Source organism: Podarcis erhardii, assembly GCF_964252035.2.
Source record: "Podarcis erhardii genome assembly, chromosome: 10".
Lineage (NCBI taxonomy): Eukaryota > Metazoa > Chordata > Lepidosauria > Squamata > Lacertidae > Podarcis > Podarcis erhardii.
Genome location: NC_138500.1, coordinates 69,621,293 through 69,639,611, shown reverse-complemented (window position 1 = coordinate 69,639,611; position 18,319 = coordinate 69,621,293). Strand labels below are relative to the sequence as shown.

Here is an 18,319-nt window from a genome sequence, read left to right as displayed (position 1 = left end):
GTTTGTCTTTTTGTCTTCCTGGGCTGTTGTTTCTGTCGACATCCCCTGTTGCTGAGGACTGAGATTTTGCATTATCCCTGATGAAGAGCAAGTAGACAACTGTTTAATTATTTGTTTGTTGAAAAATTGGGCTGGGGGGTTGCTACAGGCCTCAGTAGAAAGGGGGAAAAGCAAAGGCTGGAGAAATAAAAAGGAGTGGTGTCAAGACATAGGTGGCGCAGCTAAAGACTGTGGCAGATCATGAATAGTGCAGTATTGATAATTCTCTGGTGAAGACTGGGAGCCAGTGGCTACGCTGGTCTGAGAGGGTGCCTTGTGTAAAAGGTTGCACAGGTAAGTTTTTAAAGGTGGCCAAACTGCAGTCAGAAGTACAGCCATAGGAGCTTTGGGGTGCAGAAAGAGCTTAGTTTGTTTCATTTCATAAAATTAATACACTGGTCTAAAAAACACAAGGCTCCCCCAGACCTCAGAGCGATTTACAAGAGAGGATTTGCCACAATAGCTGAACTGGGTTGTGAGAATAATTGGCTGGCATGGAAATGGGGAAGGGGGGGGAAGAGAATTTGGCCTGCGGTAAAAGTCTCTTAGAAGCTGGCTCTTGAGTCTTTGGAAAGACTGCAGCATGTAAATATTAGTATTTCCTTGGGTACAAAGGTTGTCTTTAATAAAGCAATTATCTTAGTTTAAAGCAGGCAAGTGCAAAGTGTTTGGGGGTCCTGACATGGCCTCTGTGGCAGTTTATTTCCTGGGGTAAAACCCCTCAATAAGGGGTGGGGATGGAAAAAAAGCTCAATAACTTAAATCCTAAAAAAAGGTCAACAACTTTGGTTGGTCTTGGTCGGCCCTCACGGCCCTTCACTTCATCAAATTTGGCCCTCTTTGAAAAAAGTTTGGACACCACTGATTTAAATTACAGCACTCCTCTCTAGCCAAGTGTCTCTAAAGATGGCTGGCTAAGAACAAGGTATATATAGCTTTTGCTTTCTTGGGGTTACTGTTTTCTTGAGTCTGTGCGATGGCAGGAGGAACATTGTGTGTGTTCCCTTCTTCAAAATGGAGCAGGTCCTAATATTAAGGATGTAGACTAGAGTACCACTCTTGACTAAGGTGTCTCCGAGTCTACCATGAAGAGACCAAAACACTTGACCTGTAAAGGTACTATCTGCTCCTCAGCTTTAAATTCTCCATCTTGGGGCCAGAACCATCTGAACAAGCTATGAATTGTGGACTCCCCATACCCCAACCCGCCTATCCTAGCAGCAGCCGCCACCGCCTCTTAAGTAGGAAGGCGTGGGGATGAAAATCCCCACAGAAACCTACTTCTTCATGTGGGCTGGACCTTGCTGGATCAGTGATGACATTTTAGAATGAACCCCAATCCTAAGTGATTGCCTTGTATTTACAACAGTGACAAAATGAGGTAACAGAAGCACTGGTTGATGCTGCATGAAACAGAAAAAAGTTTCCCAAAAGTAACTTTCCTTCAAAAGCTAATAAAAACGCTTCACCTATTTCTTACAAACATATAAATTATTTTATTTACAAAGCCATGTTACAAAAAATAATAATAATAATAAAGCAAAAAACAAAATGTAACCCCAAAACAAAAGAAATACAATCGCTCACTAGAGAATATCTCCAGGCCTGGTGTTGAACTGTGGCAGTATCAGTCAGATACATGTTTGTTCTTTTTTCAAAACTGTAAGCCATAAAGTTTTATTATTTACACCTTACTTCCGACACAATTTTCACAAGCATGGAATGGGCTCTTTCTGATACTGCTAATACATAAAAGGTGCAGAACAAAGAATGAAAATACTTAGTGTTACAAAATATGGGTTTGTAGAAAAGAAACAGACTGTACACATATGGCATTTTCTTTTAGAATGATTGGACATGCTTTCTTCAAAAGTCTTCTGGAAAAAGATTCTAAAATCTGTAGTAGGAAAGCACAATACAGGAGGTGCAAAGTCATTTCTGTGCAACAGTTAATATTCCCCATGACTGACCAGCTATGCAAAACCCACAGAGTTTTGTTAAAGTGCCATGGGCCAACAGCATAACAAAATATAAGGTGTAAATAGAAAATTTTCTTTTTTTTCAAACAATAGTTCACTGAGAATCAGCAGTAATAGAATATGCTGTATAAACTATTCTCTACAAAGGTTGATCAGCACTATGTACAATTGTTAACATTGATACAAAAGAAGGCATACAAGTTATCCAAGTCGCTTTTGTTTTTTTAATATGGCTGAAGGGCCTATGCATTGCGTATGTGTAACAACCAAAGCTGCTGAGCCTCTATTGCTGGAAACGAATCACAAAGTCTTCAGGCAAAGGTGGGAGGAAGAAGAAGGAAAAGCAACTGTTGGAATGAATGCTACACTAAGAATACATTATAGGCTGGTCCAGTTCAAATCCATTTTTTTAAAAAACAACAACTGCATTTCACTTTTCAGGCTGGACATTTTAGCACGTATAAAATCAATTGATTTTTTTTAAAAAAATGCAGGGGATTAAAAAAAGTATGAGGTTTTTACTTGGTTTCCAAAATGCTTTCAGACCGATGCCACTGAAAATAAAAAGATACATACATAAGCAGCAAAGAACACTCCAGCTTCTTACATAACAGATGCATGTTAAGAGCTAAGGAATTCTTAACACGACTGAATTGTTCCTTCGGTCACTGAGTGACATTAATCCTCAGAAGCAGCCACTGAATCTCACCACCCCTGTTTCCCCTCTAGAAGTAGAAAACAGCAGTTCACTTATCAGATGGTGTTTTCCTACTGAGATTTTAAAACTCCTGCAGTTATACAACACAAAATAAATTAGTTTTTTTTATAGATAAAAAAAGTCAACAAGGCTCTGTTCCTACAACTGAAGACAAACATTGTGCAAAAATAACAAAGATATGTACACTTTTTTCAGTCTGAAGAAATGTACAATAAAACCATAACTCAAAAGTACATGAAAAATATAAGCATTGCTTAAAACTTTCCTAAGTTTCATATTGTTCATGAAACTATTCCTGTCACTTCCCAAATATAGCAAAACATAAATTACAAAATTAACACTATAAAATTTTACTTTAAGAATATCTTCTAATTTCCCCCCAAAGGGCCTAGCCATGTTTACAATTGTTAAACATTGTATAAGCTTTAAAAATTTCCTTAAGCCTTCCACCCCCCCCAAAGGAAACAGCTTCCTGCCCCCTTGAGATGTAAATAAACCAGCATTTAAGTGCACTTTTAACACTGTAGAAATAAAAATTAACTGCTCTGTAGTAATTTTGCAGTACCCTAGTATTATTATTAAGTTCCTGATTTCAAAATCTACCTTTATTTTTTTTTAAAGCAGTAATTCCTGTAAAACATTGTCAGTGCAATTCTAACTGATACAAATTCAGTATGCTCAGCTCCTGTCTTTTCAAAGAACAAATTGTTTCATTAAGGAAAACAGTAGTATAGATTCTTTGTGGCTCTCCCATCTACAAGTGAGGAAATTTTCACATGGTGCTCCTATTAATCTCACTGGGAACAAATTGAATATACCCTTCAGTACACTGAACAGATTAGGAATACCATAATCAACAAAAGGTGCTACACACTGAAACCACTGAACAACGTCAGTGAAACTTCTGGCCACACAGTTGTTAGTTACTGCTGAGAAATGCACTAGGACAATAATAAATAATAAATACAGAAGTTACTGTAAATTTTAAACAATGAAGGGGTGTTTTAAATATAATATAACCACACATTGCATTATTTCGGAATGTTCACTGCTGTCATTTGTTGCAAGAAACAAAAAGGGGAAAATGCAACAATTTGCTTTTAAAAGCTTGAATCCGAATCAAACCAGTTTGCACAGATCAGAGGCTGATGTATATTGAAGAACTGAAATACGCCACAGTTTTATGTAGATTTTAAAACATTTGGGTTTTTTTTAAAAAAAAACCCACAAAAAATATTAAGTAAATTTTATCTGCAGGAGAGAAAAAAATAAAATAAGAAACCAGAGTAGGGCTGCTAAAACGAGAGAGATCATAGGCTGGTTGCTTTTCCTTGTTATGGAAGAGTCCTTATCCTACCAGTCCGGTTTAACGTCTTCTGGAAGAAAGATAAGAGTTTATTGTAAAACAATGCAACATTTTGCTACACTATAAGAACTTAATTAACTACAAACCCCCAAATTTGGGATACCCTCCAAACTGGTGCCAAAGTTTCGCAGTCCTTTTGCAGCACGAACCCCACATTTTGCAGCAACCCACTAAACTGAGTAATTCATGCTCAAACCAGAGGTCCTAGGTATCACCCCAAAACTCAACATACTTCCAGTTTACAGAACCTTCCCAACAGTTGGCTAGGCAGAATTCTGACTTGCTAGACAGAGATGAGTGGCTTTTTAGAAGCCTGCATTAAATCATTACAGTACTTCTTATAATGCAATAAACGTGTGCAGCTTCGGTAGTTTATATTAAAATCACTGGTCAACAAACTGGTTATATAACCACTTCAGGAAAATTTGTAGACTGCAACTCACTTGTTTGTTGTGCACTGGGTTCGGAGTACTTGAAGGACTGGACTGAGACAAAGCTACACTGCTATTTTTTCCAATCTGTAAGGTACAAACAGTATTCAGAAGGCAAGATGCAGAAACCATATAGAACTGCCATAAAAGCAAGCGTACTCTCAAAATCTTTTGCAAACTTTTTCAGCAGGGGGCCGGTCTACTGTCCCTCAGACCTTGTGGGGGGGCCGGACTATATTGGGGGCGGGGAATGAACAAATTCTTATGCCCCATGAATAACCCAGAGATGCATTTTAAATAAAAGGACACATTCTACTCATGTAAAAACTTGCTGATTCCCAGAACGCCCGCGGGCCGGATTTAGAAGATGGTTGGGCCGGATCCAGCCCCCAGGCCTTAGTTTGCCTACCCATGATTTAAGTCCCTATTAACATACTCTCATTTAAAAGCAATATGGAACACGTGACTCTCAATTTCAGTAATGTATCATGCAGATGTCAGGCTATCCTGGGAAATGTTTGGGGCTGACCATTGGGTAAGCGTGGTACAGTGGTGCCCCACAAGACGAATGCCTCACAAGACGAAAAACTCGCTAGACGAAAGAGTTTTCCGTTTTTTGAGGTGCTTCGCAAGATGAATTTCCCTATGGGCTTGCTTTGCAAGACAAAAATGTCTTGCGAGTTTTTCCCCTTTTTTCCCTCCTTTTTCTAAGCCACTAATAGCCGCTAAGCCGCTAACAGCCGCTAAGCCACTAATAGCCGTGCTTCACAAGACGAAAAAACCGCAAGACGAAGAGACTTGCGGAACTAATTAATTTCGTCTTGCGAGGCACCACTGTATAAGAAACCAGGAAGTTGCCTCTGCATCCAGGAGCGGAATGGGAGATGCAACCTTTCTTCAACCTCATTGCTCACTCACAGGCCAACGGAGGCTGGCTGGAGTTGTGCATTACATTTGGACAGGATGCTGACTGGGTGCTCCCTCCGCAGTTCACCTTTGTGGGCATCCTGATACATCCGCCAGACTACTTTGCCCCTGCCAAGTCAGGGAAACAAGACCCCACAGACTCGTGAAACCCTTACCTGCCGAGAGATGGAGCTGTTTGGAGTATCTGGCACCGTAGGAATAAGGTTGGCAGTGCTCTTTTTGTGAACGCTATTCATACCAGGCATTTTAGTGATTTTACAGGCTTTGCTACTAGAACTAGAGTTTTTGCGTTTCTTCCCTTCCGATTTGTCAAAACAAAGGGGGAGAGAGGACACGGCGTTGTGTGCTGTTAGGGAGTGGTCCCCTGAATGGTGGAGGAGGGAGGGCACAGACAAACCGGAAGAGTCAATACTGTTTACTACGATGCTCATGTGTTTCACTGAGTCTGCTGAGCTACTTGATAACGAAGTCCGTCCTCCTGAGGGCTCCGATTTGGCACTGAGTGGGGTTGTTCCATTGTTTGCATTGTGCACAGACAGACTGTTATAGGAAGATGTGGCCTGATAAGAGTTCAAGGTCGAGCTCGGGTTCAAGACGCAGTTCTTTTTGTGAGACCCTGAAAAGGAAGAAGAGGGGGACGAGGAAGTCTGCAAAGACAGCGAGGAAGAAGAAGAGGGCGGCCTTTTCTTTTTGTTACTAGAAGACTCATCACCGCGGCACGAGATATCTCTGACTTTTGAGGATTTGCTGGTTTTCGTTTTGGATGGCTTGTGGGACGGGGGAGGGATAACCGCTGGCACAGGTGACATGGCCGACGGGGTCTTAAATGTCGAGTCTATAATACTCAGGCTGGCAGCCACGTGAGGGAACGCCGTAGTGTGCGACATAATGGAATTTGTATCCGATGCAGTCACAAAAGCCGTGTTGGACAACATGGCAGAAGTCATCAAGTAGGAAGAAGGTATTCTTGAACTGACGGGCGCCGAAGGAATATACACTGCACTAGGATTGCTGAAAGGTTGCAAAACCGATGCTGGAAAAGGGGTGGAGATATGTGCTGCTGGAGAGGGCATCGGACTATCCACTGCAGGAGGGATTTTCCTGTAACAGGAAAGAAAAAGAAATACTTTGAGGTTTGAGCACCTCGTAACTCAGCTTAGCTACAAGGACTGAGCAATAAACACATACACACAAATAAGAATTATTGGATAGTTTTAACTTACCAATTCCAATTCATTACATTTTGGGATTTATTTCCGGATTCTTGCAACTGGGCCTCCTCTTACTTCACACTGGACTGAGGGTATATGCCACTCAATCACATATGCTCTCCCAACTGCCCCGCCCAGCCGTCTTATGTGAAATTTCCTTCCATTCTTTTCTACTTAGCTGTTAATCAGGAATGCTCCTAAACTTACTTTGATCAATTGAGTTTAATCTGGGTTCTCAAAAAGAAGTAACACCACAGTTGTGCTGGTAGTACTCAAATCATATACATAACTGGGCCTGATCCACTCAAGTGTCAGAGTAGGTTTCCTAAGTGGTTAAGTCCTATTTCTCCCATTCTCCTGCCAACACCAGGAGACACTGCAGGGGATAGGAGATGTTGTTCATGCCTCCCCCAGCCACGTTCAGCCCTCCCTCCCTCTGCCAGGCAAGTTCCTTGAATTCACCAGACAATCTACTCCAATCCAAATAACTTCAAATATAGAAGGACTATCATAAACATTAACAACCAATTAGTATTGGGATGTGCAAAGTTAACAGAAGACTATGTATCAAGTCTGACCCCCAAAGTTCCAACTATTGTACCTCATTATTATTATTATAGGGACGCGGGTGGCGCTGTGGGTAAAACCTCAGCGCCTAGGACTTGCCGATCGAAAGGTTGGCGGTTCGAATCCCCGTGGCGGGGTGCGCTCCCGTCGCTCGGTCCCAGTGCCTGCCAACCTAGCAGTTCGAAAGCACCCCCGGGTGCAAGTAGATAAATAGGGACCGCTTACCAGCGGGAAGGTAAACGGCGTTCCGTGTGCTGCGCTGGCTCGCCAGATGCAGCTTGTCACGCTGGCCACGTGACCCGGAGGTGTCTGCGGACAGCACTGGCCCCCGGCCTCTAGAGTGAGATGAGCGCACAACCCTAGAGTCTGTCAAGACTGGCCCGTACGGGCAGGGGTACCTTTACCTTATTATTATTATTATTATCATTATTATTTATTGAATTTATATACCGTCCAATACCTGGAGGTCTCAGGGTGGTCATCAATAAATTACCACTAAAGAACAAGTGATCAATGTTCCTTCAGGCAAATGTTACAAGTGACAACATCCAAGTTCAAGACAGTGCAAATGGCAATCACAACCCCAATCTTCGGAGGTTCGCAGAGTTTGCTTTTAATGGCCCGGCCCCTGTGGCGGTCACACAGCGAACGAGGAAAAGGCACAAGATCTTCCGGCAGTTTTCTATCCTATGGTCACAGTGGAGGCTTCATTTAACCATCAAGACAAATAGCCTCTGAGAGCCCTTATGAATTGGTATAAATCCCTTTAAAGCCATCTCTGCCAGTGGATATCACCACAGATTGTGGGAATGACACTGAATACATTGTGCAGAATACTACTCTTGGGGGGGGGGGGGCTGCCCTAAATCTGTCAGGCCAATCAAGCTAGTTGAGTTGAGTATAGAACTTCTCTTGATCCACTTCTGAATACTATCCATAATGGTATAAACCTGTTATGTCTCTAATTCACGTTTTTTTCCTGGTTAAAACAAAGCAAAACTGAACAAACATTCTAACCTTTCCCCATGAATAAGGTCCTCTAAACCTCTCGATTGTTTCTGCACCTTTTCTACCTCTACAGTTGTGTGTTTTTTTAGTTTAGTTAGAATCGAGTATATTCACTTCCAGAGTTAACACTAAATACATTAATTCTAGTAAATGAACCACCATAGCTGCTAGACTCTAGAGGGCCGTGAAAATTGGTGTCCCGGGATTTTTAGACTCCTCTATCCATGCACTATCTGAAACCAAAGGGGCCATAGGAGCCAACCTCTAGAGACCAAGCTCCCTTCAACCCCTCCCCCAAAATAATGTATTTGAGGGGGCTGGCCCCCCCAAAGTTGATGGGCATTGCCATTCAAATGGGTGCATGCACTGTGTACTGTGATCAATTATATGCAGCATGGGGCTTACCTGGTCCCCCCTTAAAAAACCCTTTGAGGTGACAGATGTGAAATACATTGGTGTTATTTTCTGCTCTCATACCCCACTCTTAGACCTGTAGGATAACATGAAAGCAGAAGCTGTTTACTTACCTCCACATCTGTGAGTTTAAGTGTCTTTCTACCATGGAATTCAGTGCTAGTCGAAAACGATCCCATCTTCTATCAAACACGTAGTAACCTCTTCCCATCAAATGACTTCCAAATGAACAAAACTGGAAAGGATAAAGGGGAAAAGATATAGGGATCTTGCAAAAATCAAAGGATGCTGTTGATCAATACATTGACTACAGAAGTTAGTGATTAGTCTGCTATCTGTTGGAGTCTAGTGAAAATAATTGCATTAGTAAATACCTTTGGCTTTCTCCTTTTACCCCAAAACTTGATTTTATTTTCAGGTGATTTGGATGTATATCACTTTTGATATCTGTAACTAACATCCTTAAATTTATGCTGCCATAAATATATATATATATATATATTACGGTCTCTGGCTTGCTGTGCATGCATCCTCTAGTAAGATGCAAGTCATCACAAAACACAACATGGGAGAAGCCACAAACTGCATTAACATTTGCATTTGCAAAAGCTACAGCCTTGAATACTATAATGTTAGAGGATGTTATTAGCTTTATAATAGCTATTATCTTACTTTCGCTCCTAGGTCATCTACCTGGTAAAAAAGTATAATCTACTATTAAATTAAATGAGACAAGGAATTTCACACAAATATGCTGAAAGAAAAGATATTCATGAAATCAGAAGAGCTTCAGGGTATATACTATAGGGAGCCAAGATTGCAAATTAGTTAAGGATCTTTGGACTTACTGTGAAATCATTCTTCTAAATCAGGCATAGGCAAACTCGGCCCTCCAGATGTTTTGTGACTACAACTCCCATCATCCCTAGCTAACAGGACCAGTGGTCAGGGATGATGGATGGGTGTTGTAGTCCCAAAACATCTGGAGGGCCGAGTTTGCCTATGCCTCTTCTAAAGACATCTAAAGATGACCTCAGGTGGGACTTGAGTTCCACCTAGTGGTTGAAGTCAGGAAGTGCTGTTCATTTGCAGAAGCTTCTGGGTATCAATTGAACCACATGGCCGGTTCTTTTATGACAAGCCATACAGAGAACAGAACACAAGACCCGTGGCAATAAGGCAAAAGACATACACCGCTGCTCCTGGCTCCTCTTTCCTTCAACCCAGTGGGAGAGATGGGCATCAGATGGGGACGCTGAAATCTCCTGGGGCACATTCACGATCCCAAAGATCACCAAACCATCCTCAAGTTGAGAGGGATCTACAGGGATCACTTGCATCTACATTAACCACAGAGGCCAAAACACAGCCTTCTGGTTTGGCAAGAGAGCTGTGTGCATCATTTAAGGAAGCACAGGCAATTTTTCCTCTGCTTTTCCCTAATTGCTGCAAAACACTTTGCTTGGAGCTAAACCAGAAGTCTGGGGCACGACAGGTCTGCTGGAGACAGAGAAGGAAGGAAGACTGGGGGGCACAATCTTCACAAAGGGAAGGGCTTCTGTGGAGCAGGAAAAAGATGAAAATGGACACAGGTGACAAAGGGCTCTTTTATTATTACTACTTAAAGGCAAAAAGGTAGGAAGGGGAAAGCGGGGAGACCTCAGGAACTAGCCTAGGGAATGGACAGACAAACTGATATGAGAGAGACAGAGAGAGACAGAGAGATGGGCTCCATGGAAAACATATACACAAACCAAGAAGGGAACAAATGAATAAAAACACACCTAAACTCAAGGTGAAGCCGGAAACAGAACTGGTCACAGAGTGAATTGAGATCCAGGAGCTTCTGCAATTTCTGCCTTCAATCACTAGGTGGATCTCAAGTCTCACCTGAGGCCATCTTACATTTGGTTGTTTTTCAATATTAATGAGCTGCCTTCTACCTGAAACATAAATCTATGTCCCTACTAAGGATTGAAGCAATTAGATCTGCACGTTCACAGCTTGTGGTCTCTATCATTCAACATGACTGACTGCTCTGCAGGAATGCAACGGTACAGTTGTGTAGACTGAAGATGGCATACAAAGTTTGAGCAGCGTGGGGCAGGGCAGCTCACCAACTTGGGAGACCTCAGATCAGGGATGGAGAAGCTGAGAACCTCCAAGGTTGTTGAATTCCAACTCCCATCAGCTCAGACAACATGCTCAGCTGTGAGGGGTGGTGGAACACCAGCACCATCTGCAAGTTCCCAGGTTCCTCACTCACCCTTGCCTTCAATTATGAACTACAAAGTAAATGAGGACATGCCATGGAAGAGTTGGGTGGAGAAAGTCAGTATGAAGAGAGAGGGCTACTTCTGGAAAAGAACCCAGCACAGGTTGGCCGTTGGAGGATGGATGGCGGCTAACAGATTGAGGTTGAATCCTGACAAGACAGAAGTACTGTTTTTGGGGGACAGGGGGCAGGCGGGTGTGGAGGACTCCCTGGTCCTGAATGGGGTAACTGTGCCCTTGAAGGACCAGGTGCGCAGCCTGGGCGTCATTTTGGATTGACAGCTGTCCATGGAGGCACAGGTTAATTCTGTGTCCAGGGCAGCTGTCTACCAGCTCCACCTGGTACACAAGCTAAGACCCTACCTGCCCGCGGACTGTCTCGCCAGAATGGTGCATGCTCTAGTTATCTCATGCTTGGACTACTGCAACGCTCTCTACGTGGGGCTACCTTTGAAGGTGACCCGGAAACTGCAATTAATCCAGAATGCGGCAGCTAGACTGGTGACTGGGAGTGGCCGCCGGGGCCACATAACACCGGTTCTGAGAGATCTGCATTGGCTCCCAGGACGTTTCCCGAGCACAATTCAAAGTGTTGGTGCTCCCGAGCACAATTCAAAGTGTTGGTGCTGACCTTTAAAGCCCTAAACGGCCTCAGTCCTGTATACCTGAAGGAGCGTCTCCACCCCCATCGTTCAACATGGACACTGAGATTCAGCGCTGAGGGCCTTCTGGCGGTTCCCTCATTGCAAGAAGTGAGGTTACAGGGAACTAGGCAGAGGGCCTTCTCAGTAGTGGCGCCCACCCTGTGGAACACCCTCCATTCAGATGTGAAGGAAATAAGCAGCTATCCTATCTTTAAAAGACATCTGAAGGCAGCCCTGTCCAGGGAAGTTTTTAATATTTAACGCTGTATTGTTTTTAACACTCGATTGGGAGCCGCCCAGAGTGGCTGGGGAAACTCAGCCAGATGGGTGGGGTATAAATTATTATTATTATTATTATTATTATTATTATTATTATTATTATTATTATTATTTAGCCTGGGGAGTAGTTTCACTTTCCAACAGCCTTTCCTCTGTACTTTGGTGAATGGCTGGGGCGGGGTGCTCAAACAAACCAAGGTTACTCCAGGATCTTAGGTTTGGGTGTAATGACAAACCACGGTACCAAGCCACAATTCATAAGCCAAGCAATCATGAGTTCAAATGGTGGCTTGTTAAAATGTAAACCATGGTTACTTGCTCGGAGCTGGTTCAAATGTTTAGGCAAATCATACTTAGGTTAAGCAAACCATGGTTTAGTACAAACACAGCCAGTTTGTTAATGTGTCTTTATATAACGAACATGGGTTTCAGCAATGAGGTACCGTATTTTTCGCCCTATAGGACGCACTTTTTCCCCTCCAAAAATGAAGGGGAAATGTGTGTGCGTCCTATGGGGCGAATGCAGGCTTCTCGGACCTCTCAGCAAGCAGCGGGAGCCAGCGCTGGGCTCCCACAGCTTGCAGAGAGCTGCCTGTTTGGGGGCTGGGGTCGGGGGAAGCTCGAGAGGGCCTCCCCTGCCCCAGCCCCGCGCCTGGGGGGGAAAAATAATTTCCCCCCCTTTATTTCCCCCCCAAAAAACTAGGTGCGCCTTATGGGACGGTGCGTCCTATAGGGCGAAAAATACGGTACTTCTTTTGTAAGTGTATACAGCGAGTTATAAATGTCAGCAATGAACAGGGTTACTGGAGATAAAAATACATACCCCAAGAGGTCGAGGATGGTGTCCGGAATAGTGACAGTCTAACTTCTCAGATTCTTCGGATCCCTCCACTTCGCCCTCGTCACTAGATAATCTGCTAGGCAGATCTCCTCCCATAGAAGGCAGAGGCAGTTCTGGAGCATAACCACCATGGTTTGAAGAACTAGTGGTATTTATGCTGTTTGCAGAGGAGGGCCTAAGAGGGTAAAATGACCAACACAGGGTTCAAACGCCACAACTACCTTCCTAGCCAAAAGGAAACTTACAGTCAGATACTGCAACACATACACACGCCAGAGTAAATGTCACCATGCTCAATAAAACTTATTACATCCTAAGCATGTTTACGATGGAAGCCTTACACAACTAACTCTCAACTTACACACATTTATCTTGTGTGCATTCAGCTTTACACACTTTGAATGAATAAATAAATGAATGAATGGGGCTGGGCTTACAAGAAAAAAGACGTTGGCAATCCCACCCCCACCATTGAACCCGATGTGTTTTGACTATACACAATTTGGCTTTCCGCGCTATCTCCTGAACGTAACCCCCACCAAGTTGAGAGTGTGTACTACAAACACATTAAGTAAGCAGTAAGTCCCTCTGAATTCTTTGTTCCTGACTTCTGAATAAATGTGCATAGGATTGAGCTGTGTGTGTGTTTCAATAAACTATGCACATAAAAACCTTTCACAAAAATCCATCTTCAAAATGCCATTAGTATTGAAACATTAAATGCATTACTGCTAGACAGAAAGTCTGGATTGGAAAATAGACATTTCCTACAGAAAAGGAGAAGGAGAACATTCAATGCCCCCGCTACACAGAAAGCACAGAAGCTTTTGAAGTATAGCAGATTTACTATGACATTTATATCAGAAATTTAGAAGGGCTTGAAATTTGCCGGGACTTTTATCAGGAACTGAATTGCAGAATTCTGAATGAAATCCAGAATGAAACCTGATCATTTCCTACTTCATTAAAAAGGTGCAACTTTCAAGCCCTGATTGTGGAAAGCAGTTGGAAAACAAGTTCCTGGTTTTTGCTAGAGTCTGAATAGTGACTATGCCTCAGTCTCTAAAATTTTGCACTGCACACGTGGGATATATATATACAAATAAATATGATTTCCATAGTTTATCCACGCCACTGAATTGAGCTTGCTCATATCATAATTTGGCAATTCCCTGGGCCCACTGCTTCCTGTGGAAATGCTCACTGAATGCCAGAATCCTGTGCCCACTTACCTAGGAAATGCTGAATTGGGCAGTCTTGATTTTGCAGGCGACGTTCCTTTGGGCTCTTGCCCAGAGTTCACTGATGTTCCTGACAGAGCGTCTTGGACTAGCACAGGCTGAGGCTGATGAGTTTCCCTTATACATTGCGGATGCTCCTTGTCTTTTGCTACTTCTTTTTCCCGCGATCGAGCTTTGTGTTCAGCTAAGAGAATGTCAAACTGTTTTTTACGGCCTGGAACTGCTCGCCGGTGATTAAGTGAATGAGTCTAAAAAATAGGGTAGTTGAAAAAAAAAATTGGGGGGTGCAAATATAAAAATCAATTAAAATATTAATCTAGGAGATACCTAGAAATATTTGACTGATCATTGATTTTATGACAACGCGAAACAGTTATTCTATACAGGTTAGTTCACCTGTCCTCGGAGGCACATGCAGTTTAATGAAACATTATTTTGGTGATAAGAAAACTTTCCATGAAAACACTTTACACATTAGTAGCATAACCAGAGCATTGTGGTTTTAAAAAATGGGGGTGTGAATATAAAAACAGTTAGAATATATTAATCCAGGAAATAGCACAAGTTCCATGATGTTATTGTGTAAATTAATTGCAAACCAGACCTGGAAATTGCATTCTCTGTACCTTCAACATAAATGTTCAATAGCTTTTCATCTACAAGTTTATTTATTATTTATGTCATAAAATTTATACACCAGTTTTAAAAAATCCTCAAAGCAGTTTACAAAGAGAATAAAACCAAACCAAAAAAGAAAAAAAAGAACTCTTTAATTCATTCAAAACAAAGTTGCAGGAATATTTTCCTTTTGTTTTTAAATGAATGGGTAGAAAGCAGGTCTTCTTGTCTTTACAAAAGGCAATATATCCTAAAGACAAGGGTTCTCAGTTTGGGTCAATCAGTCAAAAATAATATTTTCTTTACTCTGAAACAGGAGCTGCAATGCTGAAGTCACTCAGATGCACTCCGACTTTTCCACATTTCTTAAAAGGGAAGGCAAATATTACTATTCTCCCCTACCCCTTTGTAATCTGTTAAATTATGGCCTTAAAAGGATTTTCCTTAGCTAAGGGAGTAAGTTGTCATATATGACCAACAGCTCAGGTATTTCTGTGTGTTTCAACCCTTTAATTGGAAACCACTCAACTGGATATTCCTGGTCAGATAACGTTGGTCTGGGCTTTGGAGGCCTGAGTTTGGGAGCTCCTGCGACGAGACAAGCTCCTTTCTGCCCTCCCCAGTACTGAGAAGAGACGGGGAAATGCTTACTCCACTTAAAGGGATTTTTGTTTGGTTCCTCTTGCTGTCCCTCCTTGCACTCCAATGCCTGAAACCTGCCATTAAATGCCTTGTCAGCCTCCCTTACTCTTCCAGCCATCAACACTTCATCCAGCAAACACCTGTGTCTTCAAAGCATCATGTGCTTAACCCCTATGAATTAGCTACAAAAAGAAAAAAAGATAAAGCCTATCCATAAATGAGGACTGCACTACTGCAGAACTATTGTTTTCATTCATTCATTCATTCATTCATTCATTCATTCATTCATGTTTGGCAATGAATAACCAGAGTGCCCAAATCACCCTTTTGATTTAATATTGGGTTACTCTTGGCTATTTAAAAATACACGACGTATCAGAATGACCTTTATGCATTAGTAAAGATGTCAGTCACGACAAAGCATTATATATATTTAAATTAACAAGAAAACTACCTTGCAGGTGAGTGATCTTGTGCAGGGTTTCTTTGTCTCAGGATCCAATACTCCACAATGTTTATTTGGGTCAAACTCTCTTTCTGTTTGAAAATAATAATTATAATAAAGTGAGAGGGTTTTCTCCTTTTTTTATAAAAAAAAACCTTAACATGTTTAAAGTGACATGAAACAAAAACTAAATACACTTTAATGGTGCAGATGAGAATAAATATATAAAGATATTGTACTTTTCCTTAACACATTCTGATTTTTAGCATACCTGCATCAAGGAATGATGCTTGCAGACAACAGATTCACAGACACACAAGTTCATTCTCACACAGAAACTTAGCAAGATTCCTATCTAGTTAGTAACAAAGCTAATTTCTCTGTTCCGCTCTGCTTCTTGAACTGAAGCTTGAAAACGACCCCACTAGCATCACCTACCCCTTAACAGCAGAGCATTTAATGTAGCAAAGGGAACGGCTGGTGCAGGCCTGCTTTCCATACTGTTCTTGTGTAACGGATTATTTTTTGCACTTGGGCAAAAAAAATGAGAGGCACAAATACAAGATGGGTGACACCTGGCTTAAGAGCAGTACATGTGAAAAGGATCTAGGAGTCTTGGTTGACCACAAACTTGACATGAGCCAACAGTGTGACGCGGCAGCTAAAAAAGCCAATGCAATTCTGGGCTGCATCAATAGGAGTATAGCATCTAGATCAAGGGAAGTAATAGTGCCACTGTATTCTGCTCTGGTCAGACCTCACCTGGAGTACTGTGTCCAGTTCTGGGCACCACAGTTCAAGAAGGACACTGACAAACTGGAACGTGTCCAGAGGAGGGCAACCAAAATGATCAAAGGCCTGGAAACGATGCCTTATGAGGAACGGCTAAGGGAGCTGGGCATGTTTAGCCTGGAGAAGAGGAGGTTAAGGGGTGATATGATAGCTATGTTCAAATATATAAAAGGATGTCACATAGAGGAGGGATAAAGGTTGTTTTCTGCTGCTCCAGAGAAGTGGACACGGAGCAATGGTTCCAAACTACAAGAAAGACGATTCCACCTAAACATTAGGAAGAACTTCCTGACAGTAAGAGCTGTTCGACAGTGGAATTTGCTGCCAAGGAGTGTGGTGGAGTCTCCTTCTTTGGAGGTCTTTAAGCAGAGGCTTGACAACCATATGTCAGGAGTGCTCTGATGGTGTTTCCTGCTTGGCAGGGGGTTGGACTCGATGGCCCTTGTGGTCTCTTCCAACTCTATGATTCTATGATTCTATTCTATGATTCTATTAGCACTTCACTAAGCTCAATATGAAATGTAATGAAAGACCGGGAGGGAGACAGCTCGATGGAGTTTACAGGCTTCTTTCTATGGGCGTTGGTGTGCAGAAGAACTCGCATACCTGTTAGAAGGCATGTGGAACTATTCTATTCTTTTCCTTCCCTCCATTTCCTGTTGCTTGGACAAAATGAGCTGCTTGTCCTAACTTCTCTATCAGAAAAGTTATGGGCTAGTCTTAGGATCAAAGCAATGGCCAGTCTTCCTGTTTTGGTTGCACTTGCCCTGGGCTAGATCAGGGCTGACAACACGAAGCCCACAGGCCACGATCTGGCCTGCTATGGGTTTTCGACCAGCTCACATGCAGTAGCTTACCTGTTCACTCTTCCAGCCAGGCAAAAAGTTTTACAGAGCCAGGAATAGGGAACTTCTAGCTTCCAGATGTTGTCTTACTACAGCTCCCATCAGGAGTGCCAGCTTAGCCCAGTGACTGTGGGTGCCCAGGGGCCTTGGGTGCCATGCAGTGTGCATGGCCCTGGCACCAAAATTTGTGGGTGCCTGGCTCCTTCATGGGGACTTTTATCAGTGGCCCAGGGTGCCAGGGAGTTGGCACCTATGGCTCCCATCATCACTGCCTGTACTGGTGAATGGGAGTTGAAGAAGATTAGCGTTAGGTAAAGCCATAGGCTCGCCACTGAAGGTCAAGAATTTGACCCAATCTGCATGCACAAAGACATCATCAAACATGAAAAAGTGTTTCACTAATACAAAACAGTGTTTAGATCCTGCCATTTAAATCTAAAGCACAACACTAAATTTAAGTATGTGCTTCTCAATGTATGTCATTCAAAAACAGAACAGACATGTCCCTTTCTCAATCTGCAAAGGTCAGAGAATTCTGGATCTCTGATCAAAGCACGAGTGGTGAAATTAATGGGATCAGAAGACTTTCCCACAATAAAATGTATCATTTTTACTATTACATAACAGAACCAAGAATGTGATAAGAATTATCAGGATGGTTCAGAGGATCATTTTCTACCAATTTCTTGCCACTTGAACTTTTGGCACACTGCATGTTAAAGGTCTAGCATTAGCTCTTACGAATGGTTGCACCCACTCCTGAATATGGCATAATTATGCACTAATTACAAAGATCTTTCTTGTGTTTATTTTGTTTTATTTCTCCACCAAGGTGTTTTGTTTTGTGTTTGTTTCGTTTTTAATGTCAGGAGAAAAGCATACATGATAGCTTGCTCATTTGGATACAATTGCAAGCTATGGTTTGCCCAAAACTGAAGTCAGTGAGGGAACTGGAGTGCATGAGGGACAAGGGAATATGCAAGCCCAAGACTCGCTCATGTAATGCCAGATCACAGTTTGGTATTACATGTTTAACAG

General features: G+C 42.4%; 1 protein-coding gene across 6 annotated transcripts in view; it reads right to left on the bottom strand.

Moving 5' to 3' along the window:
• Window positions 1-1,511: 1,511 nt before the first annotated feature.
• ATXN7L1 (ataxin 7 like 1) overlaps window positions 1,512-18,319 on the bottom strand; it is a 77,565-nt gene continuing 60,757 nt past the window's right edge. For 4 of the 6 annotated variants that reach the window (XM_081878470.1, XM_081878472.1, XM_081878473.1 and 1 more), the window contains 7 exons: window positions 15,654-15,736; window positions 13,931-14,187; window positions 12,681-12,873; window positions 8,774-8,895; window positions 5,616-6,561; window positions 4,546-4,620; window positions 1,512-4,112 (listed from right to left, as the gene is read on the bottom strand). In XM_081878470.1, the coding sequence (XP_081734596.1) occupies window positions 4,071-4,112; window positions 4,546-4,620; window positions 5,616-6,561; window positions 8,774-8,895; window positions 12,681-12,873; window positions 13,931-14,187; window positions 15,654-15,736 (1,718 nt within the window). In that variant the 3' untranslated portion in view covers window positions 1,512-4,070. The other 2 variants (XM_081878471.1, XM_081878469.1) reach the window with 2 other exon arrangements.